Source organism: Plectropomus leopardus, chromosome 10 (genome assembly GCF_026936395.1).
Source record: "Plectropomus leopardus strain MGB_pleo_1.0 chromosome 10, ASM2693639v1, whole genome shotgun sequence".
Classification (NCBI taxonomy): Eukaryota; Metazoa; Chordata; class Actinopteri; order Perciformes; family Serranidae; genus Plectropomus; species Plectropomus leopardus.
The window spans coordinates 27,004,057-27,025,962 of NC_142185.1; the positions used below are offsets into that span (position 1 = coordinate 27,004,057).

The 21,906-nt window shown below is 41.3% G+C and overlaps 1 protein-coding gene across 14 annotated transcripts in view; it reads left to right on the forward strand.

Moving 5' to 3' along the window:
* The window catches only part of lmo7a (LIM domain 7a), a 77,483-nt gene that overhangs the window by 48,136 nt on the left and 7,441 nt on the right, over positions 1-21,906 (forward strand). For 4 of the 14 annotated variants that reach the window (XM_088083463.1, XM_088083452.1, XM_088083453.1 and 1 more), the window contains 16 exons: positions 3,415-3,444; positions 5,129-5,243; positions 6,004-6,146; positions 6,923-7,586; positions 8,795-9,061; positions 9,771-9,885; positions 12,177-12,338; positions 13,218-13,402; positions 13,496-13,559; positions 15,102-15,158; positions 15,428-15,469; positions 16,828-16,853; positions 17,902-18,009; positions 19,623-19,709; positions 21,170-21,582; positions 21,785-21,841. In XM_088083463.1, coding sequence (XP_087939589.1) covers positions 3,415-3,444; positions 5,129-5,243; positions 6,004-6,146; positions 6,923-7,586; positions 8,795-9,061; positions 9,771-9,885; positions 12,177-12,338; positions 13,218-13,402; positions 13,496-13,559; positions 15,102-15,158; positions 15,428-15,469; positions 16,828-16,853; positions 17,902-18,009; positions 19,623-19,709; positions 21,170-21,582; positions 21,785-21,841 — 2,535 coding nt within the window. Of the gene's footprint in view, positions 1-365; positions 1,655-3,414; positions 3,445-5,128; positions 5,244-6,003; positions 6,147-6,922; positions 7,587-8,794; positions 9,062-9,770; positions 9,886-12,176; positions 12,339-13,217; positions 13,403-13,495; positions 13,560-15,101; positions 15,159-15,427; positions 15,470-16,827; positions 16,854-17,901; positions 18,010-19,622; positions 19,710-21,169; positions 21,583-21,784; positions 21,842-21,906 lie in introns of those variants that run through there. The other 10 variants (XM_088083456.1, XM_088083462.1, XM_088083464.1 and 7 more) reach the window with 8 other exon arrangements.

The window sequence follows — 21,906 nt, forward strand, 5'->3', positions numbered from 1 at the left end:
CTGGGGCTGAATTTGTGATGAGCTGCTTTCTAAATGTACTAATGATAAAATACACTGTCACGCTACTGAAGGTTGCCCTAACATGCTTTATGGAGCGGTTTGCTTGCACTGACCTTAGCAGAAAATAGGTTGCGTCTTAGCATTATCCTATTTTTGTAGCAGTTTATTCTAGTAAATACTTTATTTTTTATAGCTAGCATTGCAGTTTTATTTCGTAGCAGAGTGACTGCAAAAATTTGATCAACATCTGTTTGAATCAAATTTCACATCTTTATCTCTTCCTCCTTTTCTTGCTCTTTGATCCAGTTCACATGCATGCACTCATCACCTCTCTGTCCTTTTCTCTCCTTCTGCCCACCCTGCAGTCCTCATATCCAAGCTCACACTCTCCCACAGCTCCCAAAGATACAGCCCCCTCTGTTAGAGACCCCCCCTCTGGTGTTTGCCCCAGTGGACCCCACCTCGGGTCCCAGATTGGTCAAATGTGAGAGGTGGGCCCTCCTGGGGCGCCAAGACCCCCGGGAGCCCCCAGACCCCATAGATTATGAGAGCATTATCCCTGACTTGGAGAATGATGACATGTTTGCCAGGCGGACGCTGGCCTTCCAGTCCAACACAGACTTAGCTATGATGAAGACTCAGCTGCCCGCCAAGTATCGCCTCTACTCATCTGAGCCGCAGATCAATATCATCACCCAGCGACGCAGCGGGGGCGGCACGGAGGAGAACGAATACCCTGATATCGAGGAGGACGATGTTGTTTATCGTAAGGAGAAAACCCAGCTGGCCCAGCGGCCGCTCTCAGGAGCCCCTGACAACTACGCCCCGATGCCCATCCCGGAGCCATGGGCTCTGCCTCCTGACCTCAAGGCCAGACTCCTGTGCCCCCCGTGTCCTCTAACGCAGGAGGCAGCGGAAAACAAACAAAATGTGGCTGAGAGGGAGGCGAATCCTAAAACAGATGACATGCTCGTGCGGAAATTTGGAGTTTGTTCTGATCAGAGCTCAGTGAAAGCCAATCAAATGACGCCAACTGTGCCTTCGTCCTGTAGCGAAGGCGACCTGCAGAAATGGCAGGCGATCAGGGAAGCCAGTCAGCTGAGATATAAGAAGAAGCTCATGGTGGAGAGGCTGGCCGCTCTGAAGTTGTAGGAACACGTTGCCGTAACAACGCCTGTTTGTTTCTCACTTTGCGGACTGTAAAAAGTCATTTCAGTCTTGAAATATGTTGTGTGATGGTGAAGTGGTCTCGGCTGCATGTTGATCAAACTTGTAAATGATTGGTCCGGGGGCCATCGCATTCATAGATGGGAGTTCTTTATGAAAACAAATCGGTGCCTTCAGCATTCGCTGGATCAGTCACACAAACCGAAGCAACAGCTCAGAACTTTTTCCTGTTTTAAATGTTTGTTGTTACTTTGAAACTGAGTCTTTTTCCAGTCTGAGAGAACCTTTAATGAAAGTCTGCATGATGGCAATATGGTTAGCAACACATGGTATGTACAGTACATGCTAAGTGGATGGCGAGACTGTTTTTGAAGTGTAATTTTTGAACAAATCAGACCCAGATTTCTCATATTATCTTTGGTTGTGTTTTCCTATCAGACCAAGTTTGCCTGTGAGAAAACCCTAATAAAGGAAATAATAGACTCCATGTTCTTGTGATGGATTGATGCATTGAATTGGCCATTTGCTGACCTCACCTAACACCTACTGTACAGTAACACGGACCGAACCAGAGTTCAACAATATTTTCCTCAGCGCAGGGAACTTCACACTGACATGTAAAGCTCAAAGTGCAGCAGCACGAGAGTGTGGAAAGGTTGAAGCCTGAGTAATATCCAAACATAACGTCCTGTACACTCCAACAACACTGAGCGGGGCAATTAAAAGTAGTCCCGTCTGTTGAGCCGACATGAAAGCCTATAGAAATTCCCCACGGCTCTGAAAGAAGATGTGACTCCATAGTGACCTAAACACAATTCGCGCTACAGTTGTTTTGCACATGAAGAGACGCACACAAGCACGCACAAAGCAACCATTTAACCTGAGTCAAGGCCATCTGGATTTACTTCACTTCCATATATAAAGCCATGTTTCCAGTGACATCATGTTGGATTTTCCAGAAAGGCAGCATTGTTGAGGGAAACATGCATGTCATGCACCTCCCTGGCTAAATGTCAGGGAATGGAAAGCCGATACTTGGCTGAAAGCGTACTATATACACACCTTAAAGGGATAGTTCGGACTTCTTGAAGTAGGGTTGTATGAGGTATCTATCCAGAGGTTGTGTATTACATATAGCAGACTGAAGCACTGAAATGGAAGATAAATAATGTGCTGTGGACAGGGGCAGCAGCAAAACGTATTTTGCCCACCGAAAAAGGTTCCACCTAATAAAAAATCAAAGTTTGTTTGAGTGTGCAGTATTGAGAGTAGTTTTAGGACTTTATTTTGTGGTCAGATCGTCTTTTCTCATCATCAGAAAATCATCAGATTCCATTGACCAAAGCAGTAATTTTACCTCACAGAACATGGAAGTTGCTTGTCTACCGTCAGCTGGTTTTGTTGTTGTTGTTATTGTGTGACTTTGGTATTTTAAAGGATTAGTTTGAATTCACCAAAGTCACAGAATAACTGACAGACTGTAGCTGCAATTTTTAATCAACTTTATTGAGGTAATTATACAAGTTTAAAAATCTGAAAGTCTGTAAAAAGAGACGCTGTTTTGCATGTCTTCCTGCGAGAAATGATGATAGGATTTCACAGATTTTATATATAATTGAAGGTGCTTCATTTAAAATAAATCATCAGATAATATGTTATGCTTTTTGTGACTTTTTCGCTCTTGAGATCATGTTATTTGCTCTCAACACTGATGCTGCTCTAATCTAAAGAATTAAAGAGAAAGGCGTAACTTTTTCACACTTTTTTTGAAGATTTTTGGTCCAAATGACATCAGTCAAAGTGTAGGAAAAGTGTACGAAACCCTGTTAATCTACATTAATGATTTTTGTATATTTAAAATGTAATACCCTGTTTTTAAAATGCCATTTTATGTGGCAACCTGTTTAGGACTCATAATGTAGGATTTGGGACTTGAATGAGAAGACTTACTTATGACTCGGTCCCACCTCTGCCAGCTATTGTATGTAATACACTAGCTATGGATAAGCACCTCACACTACCCCACTTTAAAATGTTCAAACTCTCCCTTTAAAAGCAGTTCATCCCTTGAGAGTAAAATGGAAATCAGCATGTTTAAGCTGAGTTTACACACATTTGTAGCCCACCAGCTGAGGATGAGCCGCTCTGAGGGTCTCTAATTGGCCTCTAGCACTTTCAGACTCACTGTCAAAGACTCCATCTGCAGGAATGTGACTTTGTTGTGTGTGGTTCTCTCCGGTTTCCTAGACAGCACCAAACGCAAGAGAGTATCGACGGGTGAGTTGATACGGGCTCCCAGGAATGTGGCACGTTTGCATTTGCTCTGGCCTCTTACAGTCGCACCTCGCTGCCCCCTGCTTTTGTGCTGCTGTTCTCACTCACTCGCTGCTAAATGCTGACACACAACACAGTGTATTGTATGGCACGCGGCCAAGTTCAGGGTGTCGGGGGAGGGGTGTGTCGTTGCTCCACAAAGCTCTATTGACAAAGCAACAAAGTGAAAAGATGCATGCAACAGCAATATGCTGGCTCATCCACCCAAACTGTAGTGGGTCCCAGTGAGAGTTATGACTGAGCACTGATATAAGCTGCCTGATAGCCATAAGAGACACATGTAAATCTTCACAGGTAAGAGAAAACAAAGAGTGAATTATTCCAAATGCTGTGAGTGCTCTTTTGCATGATGGGATGTTACTAACACACTGAGCTTCCATCACTCCACAGTTTTATGTGGTTGATCTGTGTGCTGTGTTTGCAAACTAACACTTGGTTACAGATTGAAGGGATGGTACAGATTTTTGGAAGTGAGGTTGTATGGTGTACTTATCTGTGGTCAGCGCAATACAACCAGTAGGTGTCAGTCGGCAAGCCCCCCAGTCTGATGAAGGAGGCTGGAGTCTGACATGGAAGCATAGCAATTTTCTGCTGTGGATGGGGGCAGCAATAAAATGCATTTCAGCCGCCTAAAAAAGTCCCACCTAAAAAAAAAAAAAATCGATATTAGCTCAAGTGTATGCTTTGAGAGAATTTTTCCATTTTTATCTTAATGTCAGAAGGTAATTTCCAACAGAAAAAGGAAGCAGTTACATTGCTCCCTTCAGTGCCAGACTCCATTGAGAAAATCCGTGATTTAACATCACTGAACACAGTAGCTGCTGGTCTTCGACTGCCACGATCAGTTATTTTGCTTCTGCTATTGTGTGACTGTGGCTTCTAAAAGGATTAGTTTGGATTCACTAAAGTCACACAATAACACAAAATAACTAACTGATTGAGGCAGCGGTAGACCTGCAGCTTCTGTGTTCAGCAATGTTAAATCACCATGTTTCTCAATGGAGTCTGGCTATGAAGAGAGCGATATAACAACTTCACTTTCCAGTCACAAATTCTGTCCATCTGCAATGTAAAAAATACTCTCACCATAGCGTACACTTAAACTGATGTTGATTTTTTTAGGTGAGACATTATTTAGGTGGCTAAAGTACATTTTGTTGCTGGCCCCCATCTGCACCAGTACGTCGCCTAGTTTCTGTGTCAGACCCCTGCCTGCTTCTCCAAACTGGGGGCGTGGCAACTGACATTTACTGGTTGTAATGCACTGAGCATGGATAAGTAAGCCATATAGCTCTAATTTCAAAAATCTGAACTATCACTTTAAAAGTCGAATCCAACTTGTTTTCAACATCAACATCCAAAAAAATGGATTGGAGGTGCAAGGTGGACATTATGTGACCATTTGAATTTTGAATGTTTTTTTCCTACAGCTTGTTTGATGCAAAAGATGGTGCATGCATGCATACCTGAAGTGCAGTTGAATTAATTTTTACATTTTGCTAACTTTTTTTTTACCTTGTGTGAAGCTTCTGCCAGGACATGCAAACTAAACATCCCCTCTACTTCTCATTTGAGCTGCTTCTTGGACTCTTTTTATTAAACTCTTTTTAACTCTTCCTTTCCGCAGGAGTAAATCGACTAACGATATCCAGGTCGACCCCGCCATCATCCGGCAGGTTCGCTATGAAGAGCTGCAGAAGTATCGTGAGCAGATGAGGGACAGTGAGGATAAGTGGCAGGATGTGAGTATAACCACACTAACACTCATGATATCAGTTTGCTTCCCACCATTCTTGATATATGAATGAAGACAAGTAGACACAGAAATGAAAGGTGAGTGCACGATCTGAAGGATCAGCAGGAGAGCAGGTGTTATGGTGTGGCCGCAGGGCGAAAAGAGAGCTGTTTAGACAGAAGCCAGAGACGGAGGCAGACCCTGATTGGTGCAGCACTGCCCTCTGGCTATGAACTGTCCTCATTCCCAAATCAGTGTTTGTGGCAGGAAATGCAACATCCTGTTAATACTAATAACATAATTGACATTAAATGATGTAATAAAGACAGAGGATATTAGACAGAGAATGAAAATAACTAGATTAATCCACATGAAGTTGACTTGAGGGTGCAAGAAATTCCTGAGAAATAGTTTTCAAAATACAGTGTTGCTCATTCTTAGGCAGATAAATTAAGAGTAATAAAAAGTTGCCCACGTATTTACGACTTGCTGTGACAGTGGTGTGTCTGATCGGTGTCATGGCAAAATAATGGAGTCTTAAAGCAGCATTTAGGTCACACAATACACAGGGGAAGTGAGCCGGGAGGAGCCTAAAGCACACAAATAGAACACCTTCAAATGTAGCCCTTTTTTTTGTCTTTCTCTCTCCTTCTCAACTTCCCTTCAGCTGAACCGTCATGCCATGCAAAACAACCAGTCTGTTTCAACTAGATCTAAGCTTGTTTCAAAATAGTGCATGAAGTGATCTAGGCTCACTTTTGCTGCAGGACCTGAGTAAATGGAAGACCCGGCGCAGGAGTGTCAACTCTGACATAGTGAAGAAAAAAGAGGAGAGGGAGAAGATAGAGCAGATCACCACCAGCAGCAGCAACAGAAGGTCCAAGACCTTCAGGGAGATGCAAGAGGGGAGGTGAGAGAAAACGCACCTGATTGGGGACTCTTGATAATACATTATGTGTGGTTGTAATGAATTTTTATTGTAGTTTTTGTTATTTATTTATTTATTTGTATTAATTTATATACATTATATATTTTTATTTTTATTTATTATTATTTCATTTATTTATTTCTTATTTTTATTTATTTATTTATTAAGAAATAAAAATAATAAAATAATAATTTTTTTTATCACCTTTTCAAAATTGTTTTTAATATGTAAATAATTTTGTGTATTTTTAGTGTATTCCAATTTTATGTTCATTTTTAACTTATGTTTAGTGTCTTTGAATACCTGGAAAATAGCTCTATAAATATTTGTAGCATTACTTTTAGTTTATTTTCCATTACACCAAAAAGCAACTAAATTTTTTCTTTTTTAATGCCTTTTTTTTTTTACCCTCGGAGGGGATCCTCTGCTAAGGTAATACAAGAAAAGGTGTGCATGAGAAGTTTTGCAGTATTAACCACAGACCAAAGGATTATTTGTGCAGGAGTGCATGAGGAGAGCCTGTAATTGTGGCTTCAGTCAGTGTGAAAGTGTAATCTAATCATGGCTTACAACCTGCCTCCCCTTTCTTTGCCCCTCCTCTATCTTTTCAACCTGTGCTCTTCTTTCTGTTTTCCTCCCTGTCACTCTCTACCCTTCATCTCCCTAAATTGCTCCCCTTTCTATCCTTGTCTTTTTTACCCCTCACTGTCCTCTTTTTTCCTAATTACCCCCCACCTCCTCCCCTCTCTGATCTGCAGAGAAAATAGAAACAGCATTGGCAGCGGTCTCGGATCCTTATCCTACCTGGACGACGAAGACGTGTTTGATAAACCCGTCATTTCCCCACGTACCCGAACCCTTCCTGCCAGGAGCTACACCATTGACACTCCATACTTTTCATCTGAACCCTCTGAGCCTCCCATTAAAGAGGACGAACCCCCCGCTGCCTCCCCAGCAACTGGCAGGGCAGCTTCCCCTCCCACCTCACGGGACACCGTGGACAGTCCTGCAGGCAGCGACGCCACGACTACCATCACTCCCCGCAGCCGCCGCTTTGTCCCCAGCTCCCAGCCTCCAGCACCTTTACAGCCAAGTCCAGTCTCAAAACCCACCAGCACTGTCAAGCCAGAGGAGACCACAACCACCGTGTCCTCCTTTAGCTCCCTAGAAAAGGTGCCCAAGCCAAGGCGCCCATTGTCGGGCACACAGACTGAGGTGGGGGCCCCCTCCTCTGGTTCTCTGTACAAACAACAACCACAGCCCAGCTCAATGGAACCCAAGCCTCCAGGGGTGTCTCGGGTTTCTGCCTCCCTCCCTAGGAGCTACCAGAGATCGGATAGCGCACGTCTAACCTCAGTTGTCACGCCAAGGCCCTTCGGGACCCAGTCGTCCCGCCTCAGCTCACTCCCCCGAGCCTTTACAGTGAGTACTAGATTATTCTACGACTAAACGCAGACTACCAGAGTAGCAAAAGAGGCTGAAGGGGCATCTGGAGGGCAGGAGTTGTTTGGGAGTAAGAAATCTTGTTGGTCAGGTACAGTTATATGTTATTTGTTTTGAGCGCATCGATGTTACCCAAGAGTCCGATCTGATTACTGTGTGAATAATGGATGAAGCCAGTGTTTTTATAATGCTAACTCAACTGGCAGAGCTGCTATTTTCAGCCTTCCTCACATCCATTTTTGTTACAGTCTTAAGTTAGGTGAAAATTGTGAAATCTTGAAACTTTTTCACTCTCACTTAAAGGTCCAGAGTGTAGGATTTAGGGGAGATACTGGCAGAAATGAAATATAATATGACAAGTTTGTTTTCTTTAGTGTATAATCGCCTGAAAATAAGAATAGTTGTGTTTTTGTTACCTTAGAATGAGCCGTTTATATCTTTACAGGGAGCAGGTCCTTGTCCATGGAGTATGTCATGTTACACCGCCATGTTTCTACTGTAGCCCAGAGCTAACAAACCAAACACTGGCTGCAGATAGGCCCATTTGGGTTTTGGGGTTTTCCATCAGCCAGTTGGTTAGGCAGTCCCTCCACAACGAGCAAAGTCTGAAGAAGTCAGATTTTTTTAAAAAAATGTGAAACTGTTTTATTTAGTGTTTTTAATCACCAGATCTGTTGGTTTTGGAGAGGAAGAGACCTCTGCAGACAATCCGGCTCCCGATAAAAACCTCCTGAATGTTTGGATCTTAAGTTATCACAGAAAATAGTTGAGCACAAATTAGCAGGCGTTAGGGTTGCCGCCCGTCTAAGACGTGCCAAACAGCATTGGAGATACATTGATTTGTAACCTGAAACTGCTTTATTTGGTGTTTTTACCCATTTTAATCATCAGGTCTGTTTGTTTTGGAGAGAAAGAGACCTCTGCAGATAATTCGGCTCCTGGTCAAAACCTCCTGAACCATGAACTCTGAAAGATTTCTAACCAGGAGAAGTTTCAGCTGGTTGCAATTTTCAATCCTCACTGCTATGCCACTAAATCCCCCTAAATCATAAACACTGTTCCTTTATAGAGTTGACATCACATTCACCAGCTAAGATCTCTTACAGATTTAAATCAATCATCATTTCAGTTTTATTTTTTAAACTCAAAGTCTGCATTCTTTGACAATCTCCATTCACCCTGGACAGATGGATGATGCTCAGAAGCGAGTCAATGGAGGCACCGATGTTTCCAAGAAGTCATCGGTGCCGAGCCGCTATCACCAGTTCATGACCTCTGAGGACGAGAATCAGTCCAGCTCGGCCCAGAGCAGTGAGGATGAGGAGGAGGAAGAGGAGAAAGAAGACAAGACCACAGCGAAGAGCATCACCTCAGCTAAGAGCGTCTCACCTGTCCCTCCGCAGGTCAAGAGTGAAGCACCGCTCAGTCCTGCTCCAGCCAAAGAAACCAGCCAGGTATCAGCGCGTGTACTGAATAATGTGGTTGTTACTCGTGTTTTATTTGATACTGACTGTGAACAGTCACTGAAATTATTAGCTTTGTGTTAAATGAACCCAAATGAGTCATTAAATCTCATTTTTGCTTCAACCTCTTTTCTTAAATAACGACTGCTTAAAAATGCTGCGCTGCAGAAATTAAAGAATAGTAATCAGTTGTTGTTAAATCAACAGCCATAAATGATTAATAAAAGGCTTTCTTGCCAAGGCAGACCTGCATATGCATAGACTCAAAACCTGACATGTTGATCCCCAGAGTGATGGAAAGTCAGGGCCATATTTCTTAACAAGCTGAAGCCATTCTAACCAGATTTTCTTGATTAGGAATCAAATGGCAGCAAAAAACTGCCTGTGACAAGCGTAAAGTTTTCCTGTCTGTGTGATGATACCAGCATCCTTATGGTAGCTTTAAAACTCAGCCAGTACAGCAAGTTAAATACAGCTCTTAATCGCATCGCCAATAGCGCATTAACGCTGACCACCCTAGTAAATAAATAATTTTCATAATTAGAAATAAAGTTTTTATTTTTCCCAATTTTAGATAACTTTCTATTTTCCTGTCACCTTTTACTAATTTGTTGCAATTTGTGGGATGCGTCATATTAAGTTGCTTATTGCCTGTCTTCTCTTTCCTATTAACTCACTTGTGTTGGCATTTGGTTTCTAGGAGAACTACTGTGAGAGGCGGATCAGCCTGAACCAGAAACCCAACAGCAGCAGAGACTTTGGTTTCCAGGCAGCCTGGGACTCGACAGGAGCTCGTGTCACGTCCATCCAGCCAGGTAACGACAACAAAGACATCTGAGAGAAACACCTTCAAACAAAAGGGATTTGAATTGTATGGCTGTATGAGCTTTATTCACCTTCCAGTGTAATGTGTACTGTTCAGCCAAACTGGCTTGAACTCCAGTGTTCCCAGTGGTTGAAACAAACAGATCACACAGGCATTGGTCATGTCACACTCTCACTGATGCTGCTTGATGTATACACAGATACAGTACAGTAGTAATATTTGAATTCAGTGCCTGGACTCTGTTATATTTCGCAGCTTGCTGGATAGTTGTCAGCAGGTTTTCGAGTCCATTGCAGTGGCGATGCCAGACCTATGTAGGGCAGCATCTATCTGGGTCAGATCTGCTGGGTCTGAGCCTCTCTTTCTCTTCAGATTTTTCCACCTTCACAGCAACTCATGGAATTTAGAAACGTTTCAGTAACACCCAGCATCAATGCATGAGCTCTGTCACAACAGTTTGAATCTACAGTGTAATGGAGAGTCACTTTAACTCACCCTTTTAAGAGGACAAAACACGTTACTGTAAACGTGTCAGTGTCAGTCAACTGGTTATTTTTCAGCTTTAGTCCTTTGGCATGACAGAACACATGTGCCGTGGAGGGTATATGCAGGTATATGGGGTATACCCACCTGTTTATCTGGCCATTTACAGTATAAAGCAGTATATATCCACTTCCTTCTTGATAACACATATACCTTGTATTACACCGTCCTCGTCAACTACCACTACACCACTGTACATGTGATAAGTGCACAAATTGTGCAGAACAGCAGGGAGAAGTAAAACACTGATGCAACAGTACAATGACTTCATCCACAGCACAAGCAGCCATGCAACACAGCATGCTGGATGTGAACTTGATGTCACACCGTGCTGTAGTTTTTGGACTCGGGTGCCATCTTGTGAGGATCGTGCTGTGTTGCCTGTGCCATCTACGGAGGTCAAGCAGCACCATTAAGACAAACTAATTACAGTAAACAGCATAGATTCATACTGTGTGACTTGGTAGGCCCGGGCTGGGTTACACACTCTGATGCACTACCACCACTAACACACATGGATATTATAAAATATTTTGTTTTTAGACTGTGTGCACACACTTTGGAGTTTTGACCTCACAAGATTGCGCCTCCGTCCTACACCACAAGACACACTTTTTTGATTCTCTACAGAACAACAGAACATAAATGAGCAATGCTGTAATTAACCATCTTATGCACAAATAAGCCAACGAGACATAAAACTGTTAAAAGGGCTCTATACAACATTCAGAGCATTAATACAGTAGCAGACATCTATGTGCTATGCAAAGATATAGTGTGAATGGAGCCCTGAACAGAGAATAAAGTCTCACTCCCTCAGTATGTGTTGTAATCCGAGCTTCTCTGTTCTTTGTTGTGGAAGACGGTCTGGCCACGCATGCATGTTTGTGCATGTGAATCCGTGTGTGTATCCCGCTGGCTACCTCATTGCCGCCCCTTTGCACTGCACTTATATTGCAGTTACTGCTGATACTGGGACGTCATTCTTGCAGAAATGTAGCGTGTAGACTCCTGTCCTGCTGTGTTAACAAGGGGGGAAGAAAAATGTGGAGAAACATTTTGAAAAAGGCAGCTTGTGACTCTCAGTAGTTCCCAGCATTGTGTAATTTCAGGTGTCACCAAAAACACATTGTAAAAATGTACATTTCTATCTTAAACATTTAAAGTAAGAATGTCACTGTCAAAACACTTAAAACAAGGGCTTTGTTGCAGTTTTTAGCTTGGTATGTTTTTTTCTAGTTTATAAGTGTTGAATAGATAAACTATAAATTCTGTCTGTGGAGGATTCATCTGGTATCAATTAAAACTGTAATTAGACATCAGTTCTGTATTTTCTTATTGTGATGATTTCTTGTAAATTCAATTTCAGTGAATATACTAAAACAACTATGACAAAAATAATTGTTCTTATGAGTAAACTCCACTACACTTCAGAGGGAGTTATTTCACTTTCTGTTCCACTAAATCTATTCAGTAACTTGAGTTACTACCTAATGTGCAAATTAAGATTTATTCACACAAATCATATGAACATATATACATACAGTTAAAACAATTAATTGATTGAGAGAAATGTTTTTATAATTGTTAAAGTAATTTTCATGGAAAAATATTTAAAAAACTTATTTGGTTGTTTGAATTAGTTTATAAGATAAATTTGCATTTTTCTTTGTTGAATACTTCTAATGCCAACACATCCTCCTGACTGTACGTAACATGGTCGTCTGTGTGGTGCAGGCAGCCCGGCAGAGATGTGCCAGCTTCAGACCGGAGATGAGGTGCTGACAGTGAACGGACACCAGGTGGCAGAAATGAGCTACACAGATTGGAAGTCTCACATGGAGGAGGCTCTGCAGGAGGGCAGTCTGGTCATGGATATACGCCATCATGGCAAGAACAGTGAGTCATCTGTGTGTGTGTGTGTGTGTGTGTGTGTGTGTGTGTGTGCGTGTGTTTGCGAGAGAGTGAACTGAACCACTGTAAGGGTTGCATTCCTGGACTGACAATGCTGCTTATGCTGCTTGCGTTGCTAAACAGTTTTGACACTTTAAATTGGTCCGTAAACTATTGTGAAATCATCCATGAATGATCTCATGACAGCTAAGCGGTGAAGGACTTGTTACTTTTTTTTTTTTCATCTGACAAGGGAAGACTGTCGACCTCAGTGGGTTGTTTTTTTTCTCTCTCCTGTGTGCATTTTCCTATCCTGTTTCTGTTTTATTTCTTCTGGTAGTTTCTTCTATTTTTCTGTGTTTTCTGTCTGGTCAGCATTCCTCTCTGTATCCATGCGGTGTTTTCCTTGTGGAGAACTAACCCGGTTCGGGTCCACGGTCCTCTGAGTGTGCTGTTTTCACAGTGTTAGTATAACAGGCTTACTTTTTCCAACTACGTCAGTGTCACCTTCCAAATATAATAAACCACCCAGAGTAGCTCCCTTGAACTAACACACAGTACTTGTTACACACAGAGTACTTGTTACACACACAGTACTTGTTAATAGTTGAGTGTGGCCCAGCGGTCGTGAGCCTGTTAGAAACACTGTGCGGGTTTATGAAGGCTTTAATAGGCTGCATGGCTGGGGAAGGTTTCTCTGTCACACCCTGCTGCTCTCCGTAATAACACCATAACAGCAACCTTGTCCCTTGCTTTATAGTGTCCTTTATGTAAATAGATTCTGTGTGAAATGTTGGGTTTCACATACACGCGTGCACAGAAAACGTGGCTTTATGTGCAAACACACATCCAATTTTTTTTTGCCATTGCATTGTCTGCGTGCAGACTGGGACAGAGATCAACCTTCCCTGCCATTTAAAAGCCATAAGACCATCAATCTGACCAGTATGGATCATCCGATACTTCTAGGTTCCACCGACACAAACGCTGTCAGCTCCAGTCTGGATTTCACCTCACGGGCTTCCGTGGAAAAGATGCCGTCCAGAGAGGCCCCTGCCCACCCAGTTGTTGTAAGTGACCCAGAATGACCTCAGGTTTGATCAAGTTTTATTTATGTATTGTGCAGCTTTAATGAGCGTACACCCCGCCATGTCTCCCCGCAGGATGTGGCTTCAAACGGAGTTAATGGAGGTTTCCGGGAGCAGCCGGTGACCATGAGGAGCAAAGGTAAAGAGCAGAGCACACAATCAGAAAGGTTATGGAATTGATCCTGACAACTATATCTGTACTGAATACAAACACACCAGTGTGTGTGTGTGTGCGGGGGGTTCATTTTGTTTACTGTGTTTTGCAGAAAACATCTTTGCAAAAACTGGACTTTTGTGAATAACACTGATGAACATTTACTGTGTTACATAACAAAATGATGCAACAAAAATAATATCTGACAGATATGATTATGTTAGATCTTAAAGGGAAAGTTAAGCCCCAAATCAAAAATACATATTTTTCTTCTTACCTGTGGCGCTTTTTGTCCATCTAGATTGTTTTAGTGTGAGTTGCAGAGTGTTGGAGATATCAGCTGCACAGACCACTTCTCTCCAATATAATGGAACTAGATGGCACTCGGCTTGTGGTGCTCAAAGCGCTAAAAAATACATTTGAAAAACTAAATGCCTCTTCATAACCTGGTTACTCAACATAATCCACGGACCTTGTTGTGAGCCGGTTCATGAAGGAACTATTTTCTGTCTATAGAACTTCACCCACTAACAGTATCAAGACGCAGAAGGATACGTGCGTCTACTAATGGAGGAGAGGCTCATAGTCATGACAGTGAGGTGTAAACATTAATGGCCTCCTTCCTTGCTGAGCTGTAATGTTAGCTAGCTCAGTGCTGCAAAAAAAGGGAATGCTTCCTTCTACATGGTGATACAGTTAGTGGATGTAGTTTGGTAGAAAGAAAATAGTTCCTATATGAAACTGCTCCCAGCAAGGTTTGTGGATTATCTAAGGAAATCAGGTCATGATTTCTAAAAAGAGACATTGCTGTTGAGTCTTTCCAAATGTAATTTTTCAGGGGGACAGGGGACACACCCTATTTTTTGCCCGATAATGCTACATTGTGAACAACAAATTTGACTTAAAATTGTGAGGAATTAGCTGGTAGGTGAAACTAACAGCTAGCAACTAATGGAGGTTACATTTAGTTATACATGGATGCATTCAAGCTTTGTTCAGTAAAAATGAGAATTTGGTGAAGGTAAATTATAATATTATCACAATGTTTTCAAATGCAGTCTTGTAAAATGTAGTTTTTGGCAAGATCTTGAATAAATAATAATAAATGAATAATGATTTCTTTCTTTCCCTGGTACAAAAGGGAGAAAAAAACATCAAGAACTAAATAAACAAAAACAACAAATACATTTGTTTTGGTATCGGCCCTATTTTTGACGATCTGCAATTTTTTTTGGCACTTTGAGCACCTCAAGCCGAGTACCATCTAATTCCATTATGTTTTAGAGAGGGAAAATATCTCCAACATTTGGCAGCTCAAACCAAAACAATCTAAACCCCTAAATAGCTCTGCAAGTAAAAGGAAAAAATTGTATTTTTTGTTTATTTTGAGGTGAACTGTCCCTCTAAGAGAGATTCACTGTGTGTGTAATTCACTTATAAGTAATGTAAGGTGGTAATTCCTCTGGTAAGACTTGTTTCTCTGCTCCACTGTATCTCACTGTATCCTGTTTTCCATCTCTCATGTAGAGTCAGAACCCATATCTTTGAAAAACTTAAAACGGAGGTCAGAGTTTTTTGAACAAGGTAAAAAAGAAGTGACCGAATCAGGAGTCTTCATAATTCTACGTCTGTGTTATCTGGTGGCTGGGTTCTCTGTGCTTTTTATCTCACTGAATTCTTCAGATTCCCAAAAGGATTTTTGCATGTTTCCTATCAGTCACAGTCTCGTCTTCAATTGATAAGTCACCTTTTATCAATTGATTATGAGCTGACAGGATGAAAATAGGTTCCTCTGTGGCTCTTGTTTTGGTGCTGGTGCGTAACCTTTGTGCTGTGCCCCTTCCCTCCTTCAGGTGCCTCAGGGTCCAGTGTCAGTGCGCTGGTCTACCTCTGTGGTAAACAGGGTTGAATGTGCAGTGCAACCTCACCTTCGCTTGGTGCAGCCTGGGACACTGACATGCTTTTCAAACCGAGGGAGTCTATGAATATTTGGGGGCTATTTAACCCGTTCAGAACCAGTTATATTCCAAACAATAAAATTTTGTGGTAGTGGATTTCTACTGTAAATGCACCCATAAATCAGTAGCGTTTTTTTTTTTAAATTATTTTTTTTATTTGAGTTCTTTATTATGTGTTTTTTTTTTCCTTATCCATTTCAATGGACGAAGAATCTTAGTGCAGAATTCACCAAATAGTGAAACTGACAATAAATGATCGTAACAGACCTCTTTTTGACAAAAACATCATGAATTTATTAATTTTAATGAATGGTTAACATGCAGTACATCACTGAATGAGGTTTTGCATGAAAATAGAAACATGTATATTTTAGCATTTAGATGATGTGAAACACACTGATTGGCTCAAAGACATTGCATCAAACAAGTTTTGGGTGGATGCAGATGAGAATAATCACAGATCTAGACAACCTAGAAATTGGACGAGGGATCTGAACGGGCAAAGGAATTGTCTCCTGACAAACCAAACTTTGTTTAACTCATATTTTGAAGATGAAAAATCATCGGTTCACGATCACAAAATATTCCAACTTTTTGTTCTGTGTTGATGAAGAAACCCCATTAAAAATGAAAAGGAAACATGAAACAGTCTGTGAATAAAAGCAACAGGTTGAGCTCCAAAGGCTGAACAGCATGTCAGACTCTACGCCAGCGTACCAACCACAAATCCAAATCTTTGAATCCTGCAGTGTTTGTGGTGTTTTTTGAACGGTGTCCAGGTTTAACACATGGTTACACTTTTTGCTGCGCATGAAGTTTAAAGCATTCCTGTTGCTCTCTTGGCATGCATGAATTAAACTGTATTTCAGACTGGCTGTGCTGTAATTGAATGCATCTTAAGTATGCATGCTGCTAGTGTGTGTTTTTCTTCCAGTTTGTTTGATCTTCTTGTCCTCACAATCAGTTTATTGATTTTCCCATTCAGAACTATTGGGCTGGCATCCAATGTAAATGTCAACAAGTGGGTGATCCTGAATTGAGGGAATCAATAAGTCCTAGTGGGTGAAATTTGACCTTTGTCGCTCTGGGCTTGTTAAAAACATCAATTACCATTTATGGCTCTAAATGTCATTTTCAATGACGGATTGGCACTTAACTTAAAAATCAAGTTGAAACTTTAATAAGCCTGTCAACTTTGCGCTACTGAAGTAAATGGCCTTGAGGTTTACTTCTATTCTGTCCCTCCGCCTGTGCACTCCAGAAATATTGACTAGATCATTTTCTTTCTTTTTTAGGAGGATCGGAGTCTGCAATGCCAGATGTGAGTAGTATCATCAGTGCATGAAGGACAGCCTTTGTCTGTTTTGTTGTGTTTGCTATTATAGCATGACAACATTCTTTAAAACCAGATATTACAAAGTCTAGACTCATTATTATGAATTTCACATGAACTGTATTCCCAGTGTATTTAGACAGTGGTTGACTCTGCTTCTGTAGCCTTTTAGTGCCCCAATTAATCAACTATAATTGCAGGGAGCTTTCATTTTTATGAAAGTAAAACACTCAACATTCTGAAGATGGATTGTGTTGTGTATCATATAAGTTATAAAGCCCTCTGAGACAAAGTTTCAGGCTCTAAAGATAAGATGTATTTAGAGTACCATAAAGTCACTTAGGTCATACAGTTGGTAGCTGATATGATGCAGGCAGTGATGAAAGAAGTGCTCAGATATTTAACTTAAAGGAGACGTTTGTAGAATATAGTGGCATCTAGTGGTTAAGTTGCAGATTACAACCACAAAGAAGTAGATGGAGCAACAGTTTCAGCAAATATGAAAGCAAAGTATTTTCATAAAGGTTACATACTGTATCTGTAATGTTTCAGCTGGTAAATGTTGAGCAAATTTCAATTTCTTCTGAGTAGTTTAACCTATAATAATACATATAATTTATCAGTTGATCTTGTATTTTGCACTAGTAAACTGAAAAAGGAGCTAGTAACTGAAGCTTTAAAATAAAAGTGGTGGACATTTGCCTCCAAAATGTAGTGGAGTTGAAGTATAAAGGGCCATAAAATGTAAGTACTCAAGTTAAGTAAAAGTGTCTAAAATTTCTACTTAAGCAACAGTATTTGAGTAAATGTTTTCAGTCTTATTCTACCACTGAGTGCAGCTGCCTTGTATCAAAAGTGCCAAAGTGGAGTTACTTCCAAAATGGACTTTGTTGTAGTTTCAAGCTTTACTTTAAAATCATCATCAGCTAATTTCTCAGTTCAGTTACTCTGATGATATTACAAGTCTTAACTGTTTGCAAGATTGAATGTGTAAGCATGTATGTTTATACTGCATGTCTGTCTTCACTGTCTGCAGATTCCTGTTCCTTCAATCACTCCGTCTTCCAGCCGCTGGTCCTGGGACCCAGAGGAGGAGCGCAGAAGACAAGAGAAATGGCAGAAGGAGCAGGAGCGCCTCCTACAGGTACCTAAAGGCAAACTCGTGTAGCGGTGACGTCAAGTTACAATTTGCACTCGGTTGCCAGTTTATTGGGCACACTTAGCTAAAAAAGGAGGGCATAGCTGTAGATTTCTGGGGGCAGGGGACAATATTTAGAACATGCGTCTTTGCCCCCCCTCCCCAGTAAAAACATAATGTAGCAGAGGACTATAGGGGACATGCACACCGAAAATTGATGCAGAAAAGGCACAAATTTGTGCATGGAAATTAAGCTTAATGCAGATACTGAGTGAGTGATGCTCAGAACTCTCTGTCAAAGGATCTGGAAACCCTCTATTTCACACGTGTCCTCCCAAATGCTGAAACAAAACCTGCACCCTTGATGGAGGGTAATATATCAACCCTGTAATAAATCCTACTTTCATGGAGATTACAATGTTCAATTTCTCTGTTACTGCAAGAATTCAGATAAATCACAAAACAATGACGGCACACAAGGAGGAAGATAAGAAAAAGTACTATTAAAGCATCAGAAATAGATAATCAAATAGTATAAAAAGACTGAATGAATGTTCTGATAGTCTGTATTTTTGCTTTTGTTTTATAACATGTTGTTTCAAGCAGCGTTTTGAAATAGCTTGAAATATTGTTATACTGTCTGATTTCCCTTTGTACTTGTAAATAACCCTTAAAAAAAGGACAGATGTCTACTTCCTTGCATTTCCTTGCAAGTTTTTCTCTGATTCCAAGACTAGGACAATATTCCAATTTTTATTGAATACACACAACACTCCTGTATTTAGTCTGCACTCATCGATATAAACACAATAGATAAAACATAAGAAACACCTCTCAGTAAAACATTTTACAGTTCAACAGCGGAAAAAGCTTCCACCAAAACAACTTTAAAACCTTCATAACGGATTTATTTCAGGACTGTTGCATTAGTTTGTTTTAGCAAGGTGTGCCCGACAAACTGGCAGCTGAGTGTGTAGTCCATTAATAAAGCTGAAAATACCACAAGAAGCAGCCTCACAATCCATTTGATCTACAACATCCATCTGGAAATCTGTCTGTGCCCCATCTGACAATGAGACGAGGCAACAGAGCGTGAAATGACGGGCTAGGAAGTCCTCACAATCAAAGCCGCCTGCTCCTAATGGGCTCAAAACAGAAAACTTTACAGAGCGCTCTGGCAGCTCTCAAAGTAAAGCATGTGTCGAGGATCCAACTTAAATGTAGTAGAATCCTGTCAAAACATTTTTCTGAGGGTCTATTTCTGGACGGAGATCAAAGGTGTCCAAGCAGAGCGCTGCAGCCGGGAAGGCTTGTTACTCCTCCAGTCTTTATTCCCTGTTGGATACACGGCCTGATTTCATGATGTGCCAGGGAGACTTCCTGCCCTGGGCAAGCTTCTCTAGGTTTATCAACTTTTCAGGATGGTTAGGTAACATGTAGGTGAGCCTGGAATTGTCTGAATATAATACAGCTATGAGATCTACTTCGTTTTTCTTCCCAGTGTACTGTACAATATAGTTATGTCATTTTTTAAATATATTTTTTGTGTGTGAGTGTGCATCCAGGTCATTTAATTTGCATGACCTTTGACCTCTCTCCCTGTTTTTTTTTTAATCCAGGAGAAATATAAGCGTGACCAGGAGAAGTTGCAGGAGGAATGGCTAAAAGCTCAGCAGGAGGTTGCCAAGAGTGAAGCCCAACAAGAGGTAACAAAAAGTATTTGTATTTGCAGAGATGATGGCATAATAATACCTGCCAGAGGATATTAACCCTTTGAAACCTGGATTAATATCTTTTTTTTTTTTTTTGTGCTGCGTTCAGACGCCTTTCACAAGCTATTTGACTCTTTGAAGCCTGAGCAAAATGGTTTGATTTCTTTCAAAAAGTATGGGCAATTAAATTACCTAAAAAATGATTTTAAAAAAGAGGGTTGCAGAAAAAGTTCTAGGTCATTTTCGTATTGTTTTTTAAAAATATTTTTAGGTGAAAAAAAATCTAATATTTTGCTAATTTTGGGCCATGTCTTCTTAATTTACTCCTTGCCTTCTCCCCATGTTTTTAAAAGAAATTAAACCAATTTGCTCAGATTTTGAAGGGTTAAAAGGTAGGCATATGTTTTGACTCACGGCACTAAAGCCACGTTTCAAACATTTTCAGTTTAGTACCAGTGGTGGGTGAAGAGCTGAAAATCTATACTCAAGTAAAAGTGAATTTACTCCCATAAAGTACAACCTCAATTACAAAAACATGATTATTAAATCATGATTATTAAATCCTTCTTGGCCGATGCTCAGTTGGATACAGTACAAAGACAAGATATTTAATGTTTAAAATGATAAACTTCATTGTTGTTTTTTTAATATACTCCATTTTTGAATTTGATTCCAGCAGACAATTGTTCTTACACTGTGAGAGATTATTTGTACACTGTTTTTAACATGTAAGGGGCAAAGCTAAAAAATGTTTTTGTAAATATTGAATGCCCTTGACCTTTGAACCCTTAGATTTCACTGCATTAAAAACCAACATGAAAGTATAAAGGATATTACCACATGGGCTCCGCAACACTTTGGAAACCCATTGTTAGCAAATACAGTTTTATCACTGTGTTCATAGACTCTGATATGACTAAGCTTTAACTCGATCAATATAACAGAGTGCAGGTATCAGATTGTCCAGAGCCTGGACTGCTGGGCAACTGCAGTCGTATATGAAACCAGAATGAGAAATAATTTCACTTCCAAGACTTAAAAATTAGTGTCCTCCGATCCCAAACAGAGAAACAGAGATGCATTTAGTGTCAGGTACCTCAACAGATTTTCTAAATGTATCCAAAAAGCTTTCATTGCGTTGTTGGATTGAAATTTCTAGAATTGTACAGCAGTCCATTTCCTGAAAAGACAGAAAGCGAGAGCAGATTAATATCGTGGATTTTTACATGACAACATGTGAGGTGATGCTTCCCGTAATGGAAGTATTTCCCACTAATAGTTTTGCAACAAAAACTCCCGTTTTGATCGGGATTTCTAAATACTTGCTGGTTTGTCACTTTGGGGGATGACATAAGTTTCTCCATTACTGTTGCAGTTCCTCCTGGAGGTCAGATTACTTCATGCAATCATGTGGTAAATGCTTCCTCTTTTCTGTCCTTCCCTCTCTCCTGCAGTCTGGGAGCCTGGAAGTGAACAGCCACAGCATCAGCCCACGCTCCCCCCTCTCTCCTGTGAACCAGCCCTCCTCTGCTCCGTGGGAAGAGGAAGAGAGAAAGAGGAAGGAGGAGCAGGAGCGCCAAAGGCAGGCGGAGGAGCAGGAGCGCCAAAGGCAGGCGGAGGAGCGGGAGCGCCAAAGGCAGGCGGAGGAGAGGAGGAAGAGGGAAGAAGAGGAGAGGGAGCTGCAACGTCTACAGGAGGAAAGGCAAAAGAGAGAGAGGCAGGCGGAGGAGGAGAGGAAGAGGAGGGAGGAGGAAGAGCTGAGATGGCAGAGGAGGAGAGAGGAGGAGAGGGAGGAGGAGAGGAGGAGGCAGGAGGCTGCAGAGCAGCAGCGCAGAGAGCGGGAGAGAGCCTTGGAGCAGCAGCAGTGGTCAGTAGAGACACTGCTCCACCATCACACTTCACTCGTCTGTCACACGTTAACAATAACACATTTAAGAGGAAAACATAACCCGCTTTATCGTCTGTGCATTAACATACGTGCAACTAATGTGTGTGCATGTGCTTTGTTCTCCATGTTTACGTTTTAACCCTTGCCCCCACTTCTCCCGTCACACTAACCTTCACCAAAGGGCTGCTGGCTCCCATGGCTTTGCAAATGTCCAGCCGTCATTGTCCTTTGCAGACAGGTTAGTACAGGAGTGCATTTGTCAAACTGTCTTTGTGGCGGTGTCTTTTTCTGCAGAGACTCTGC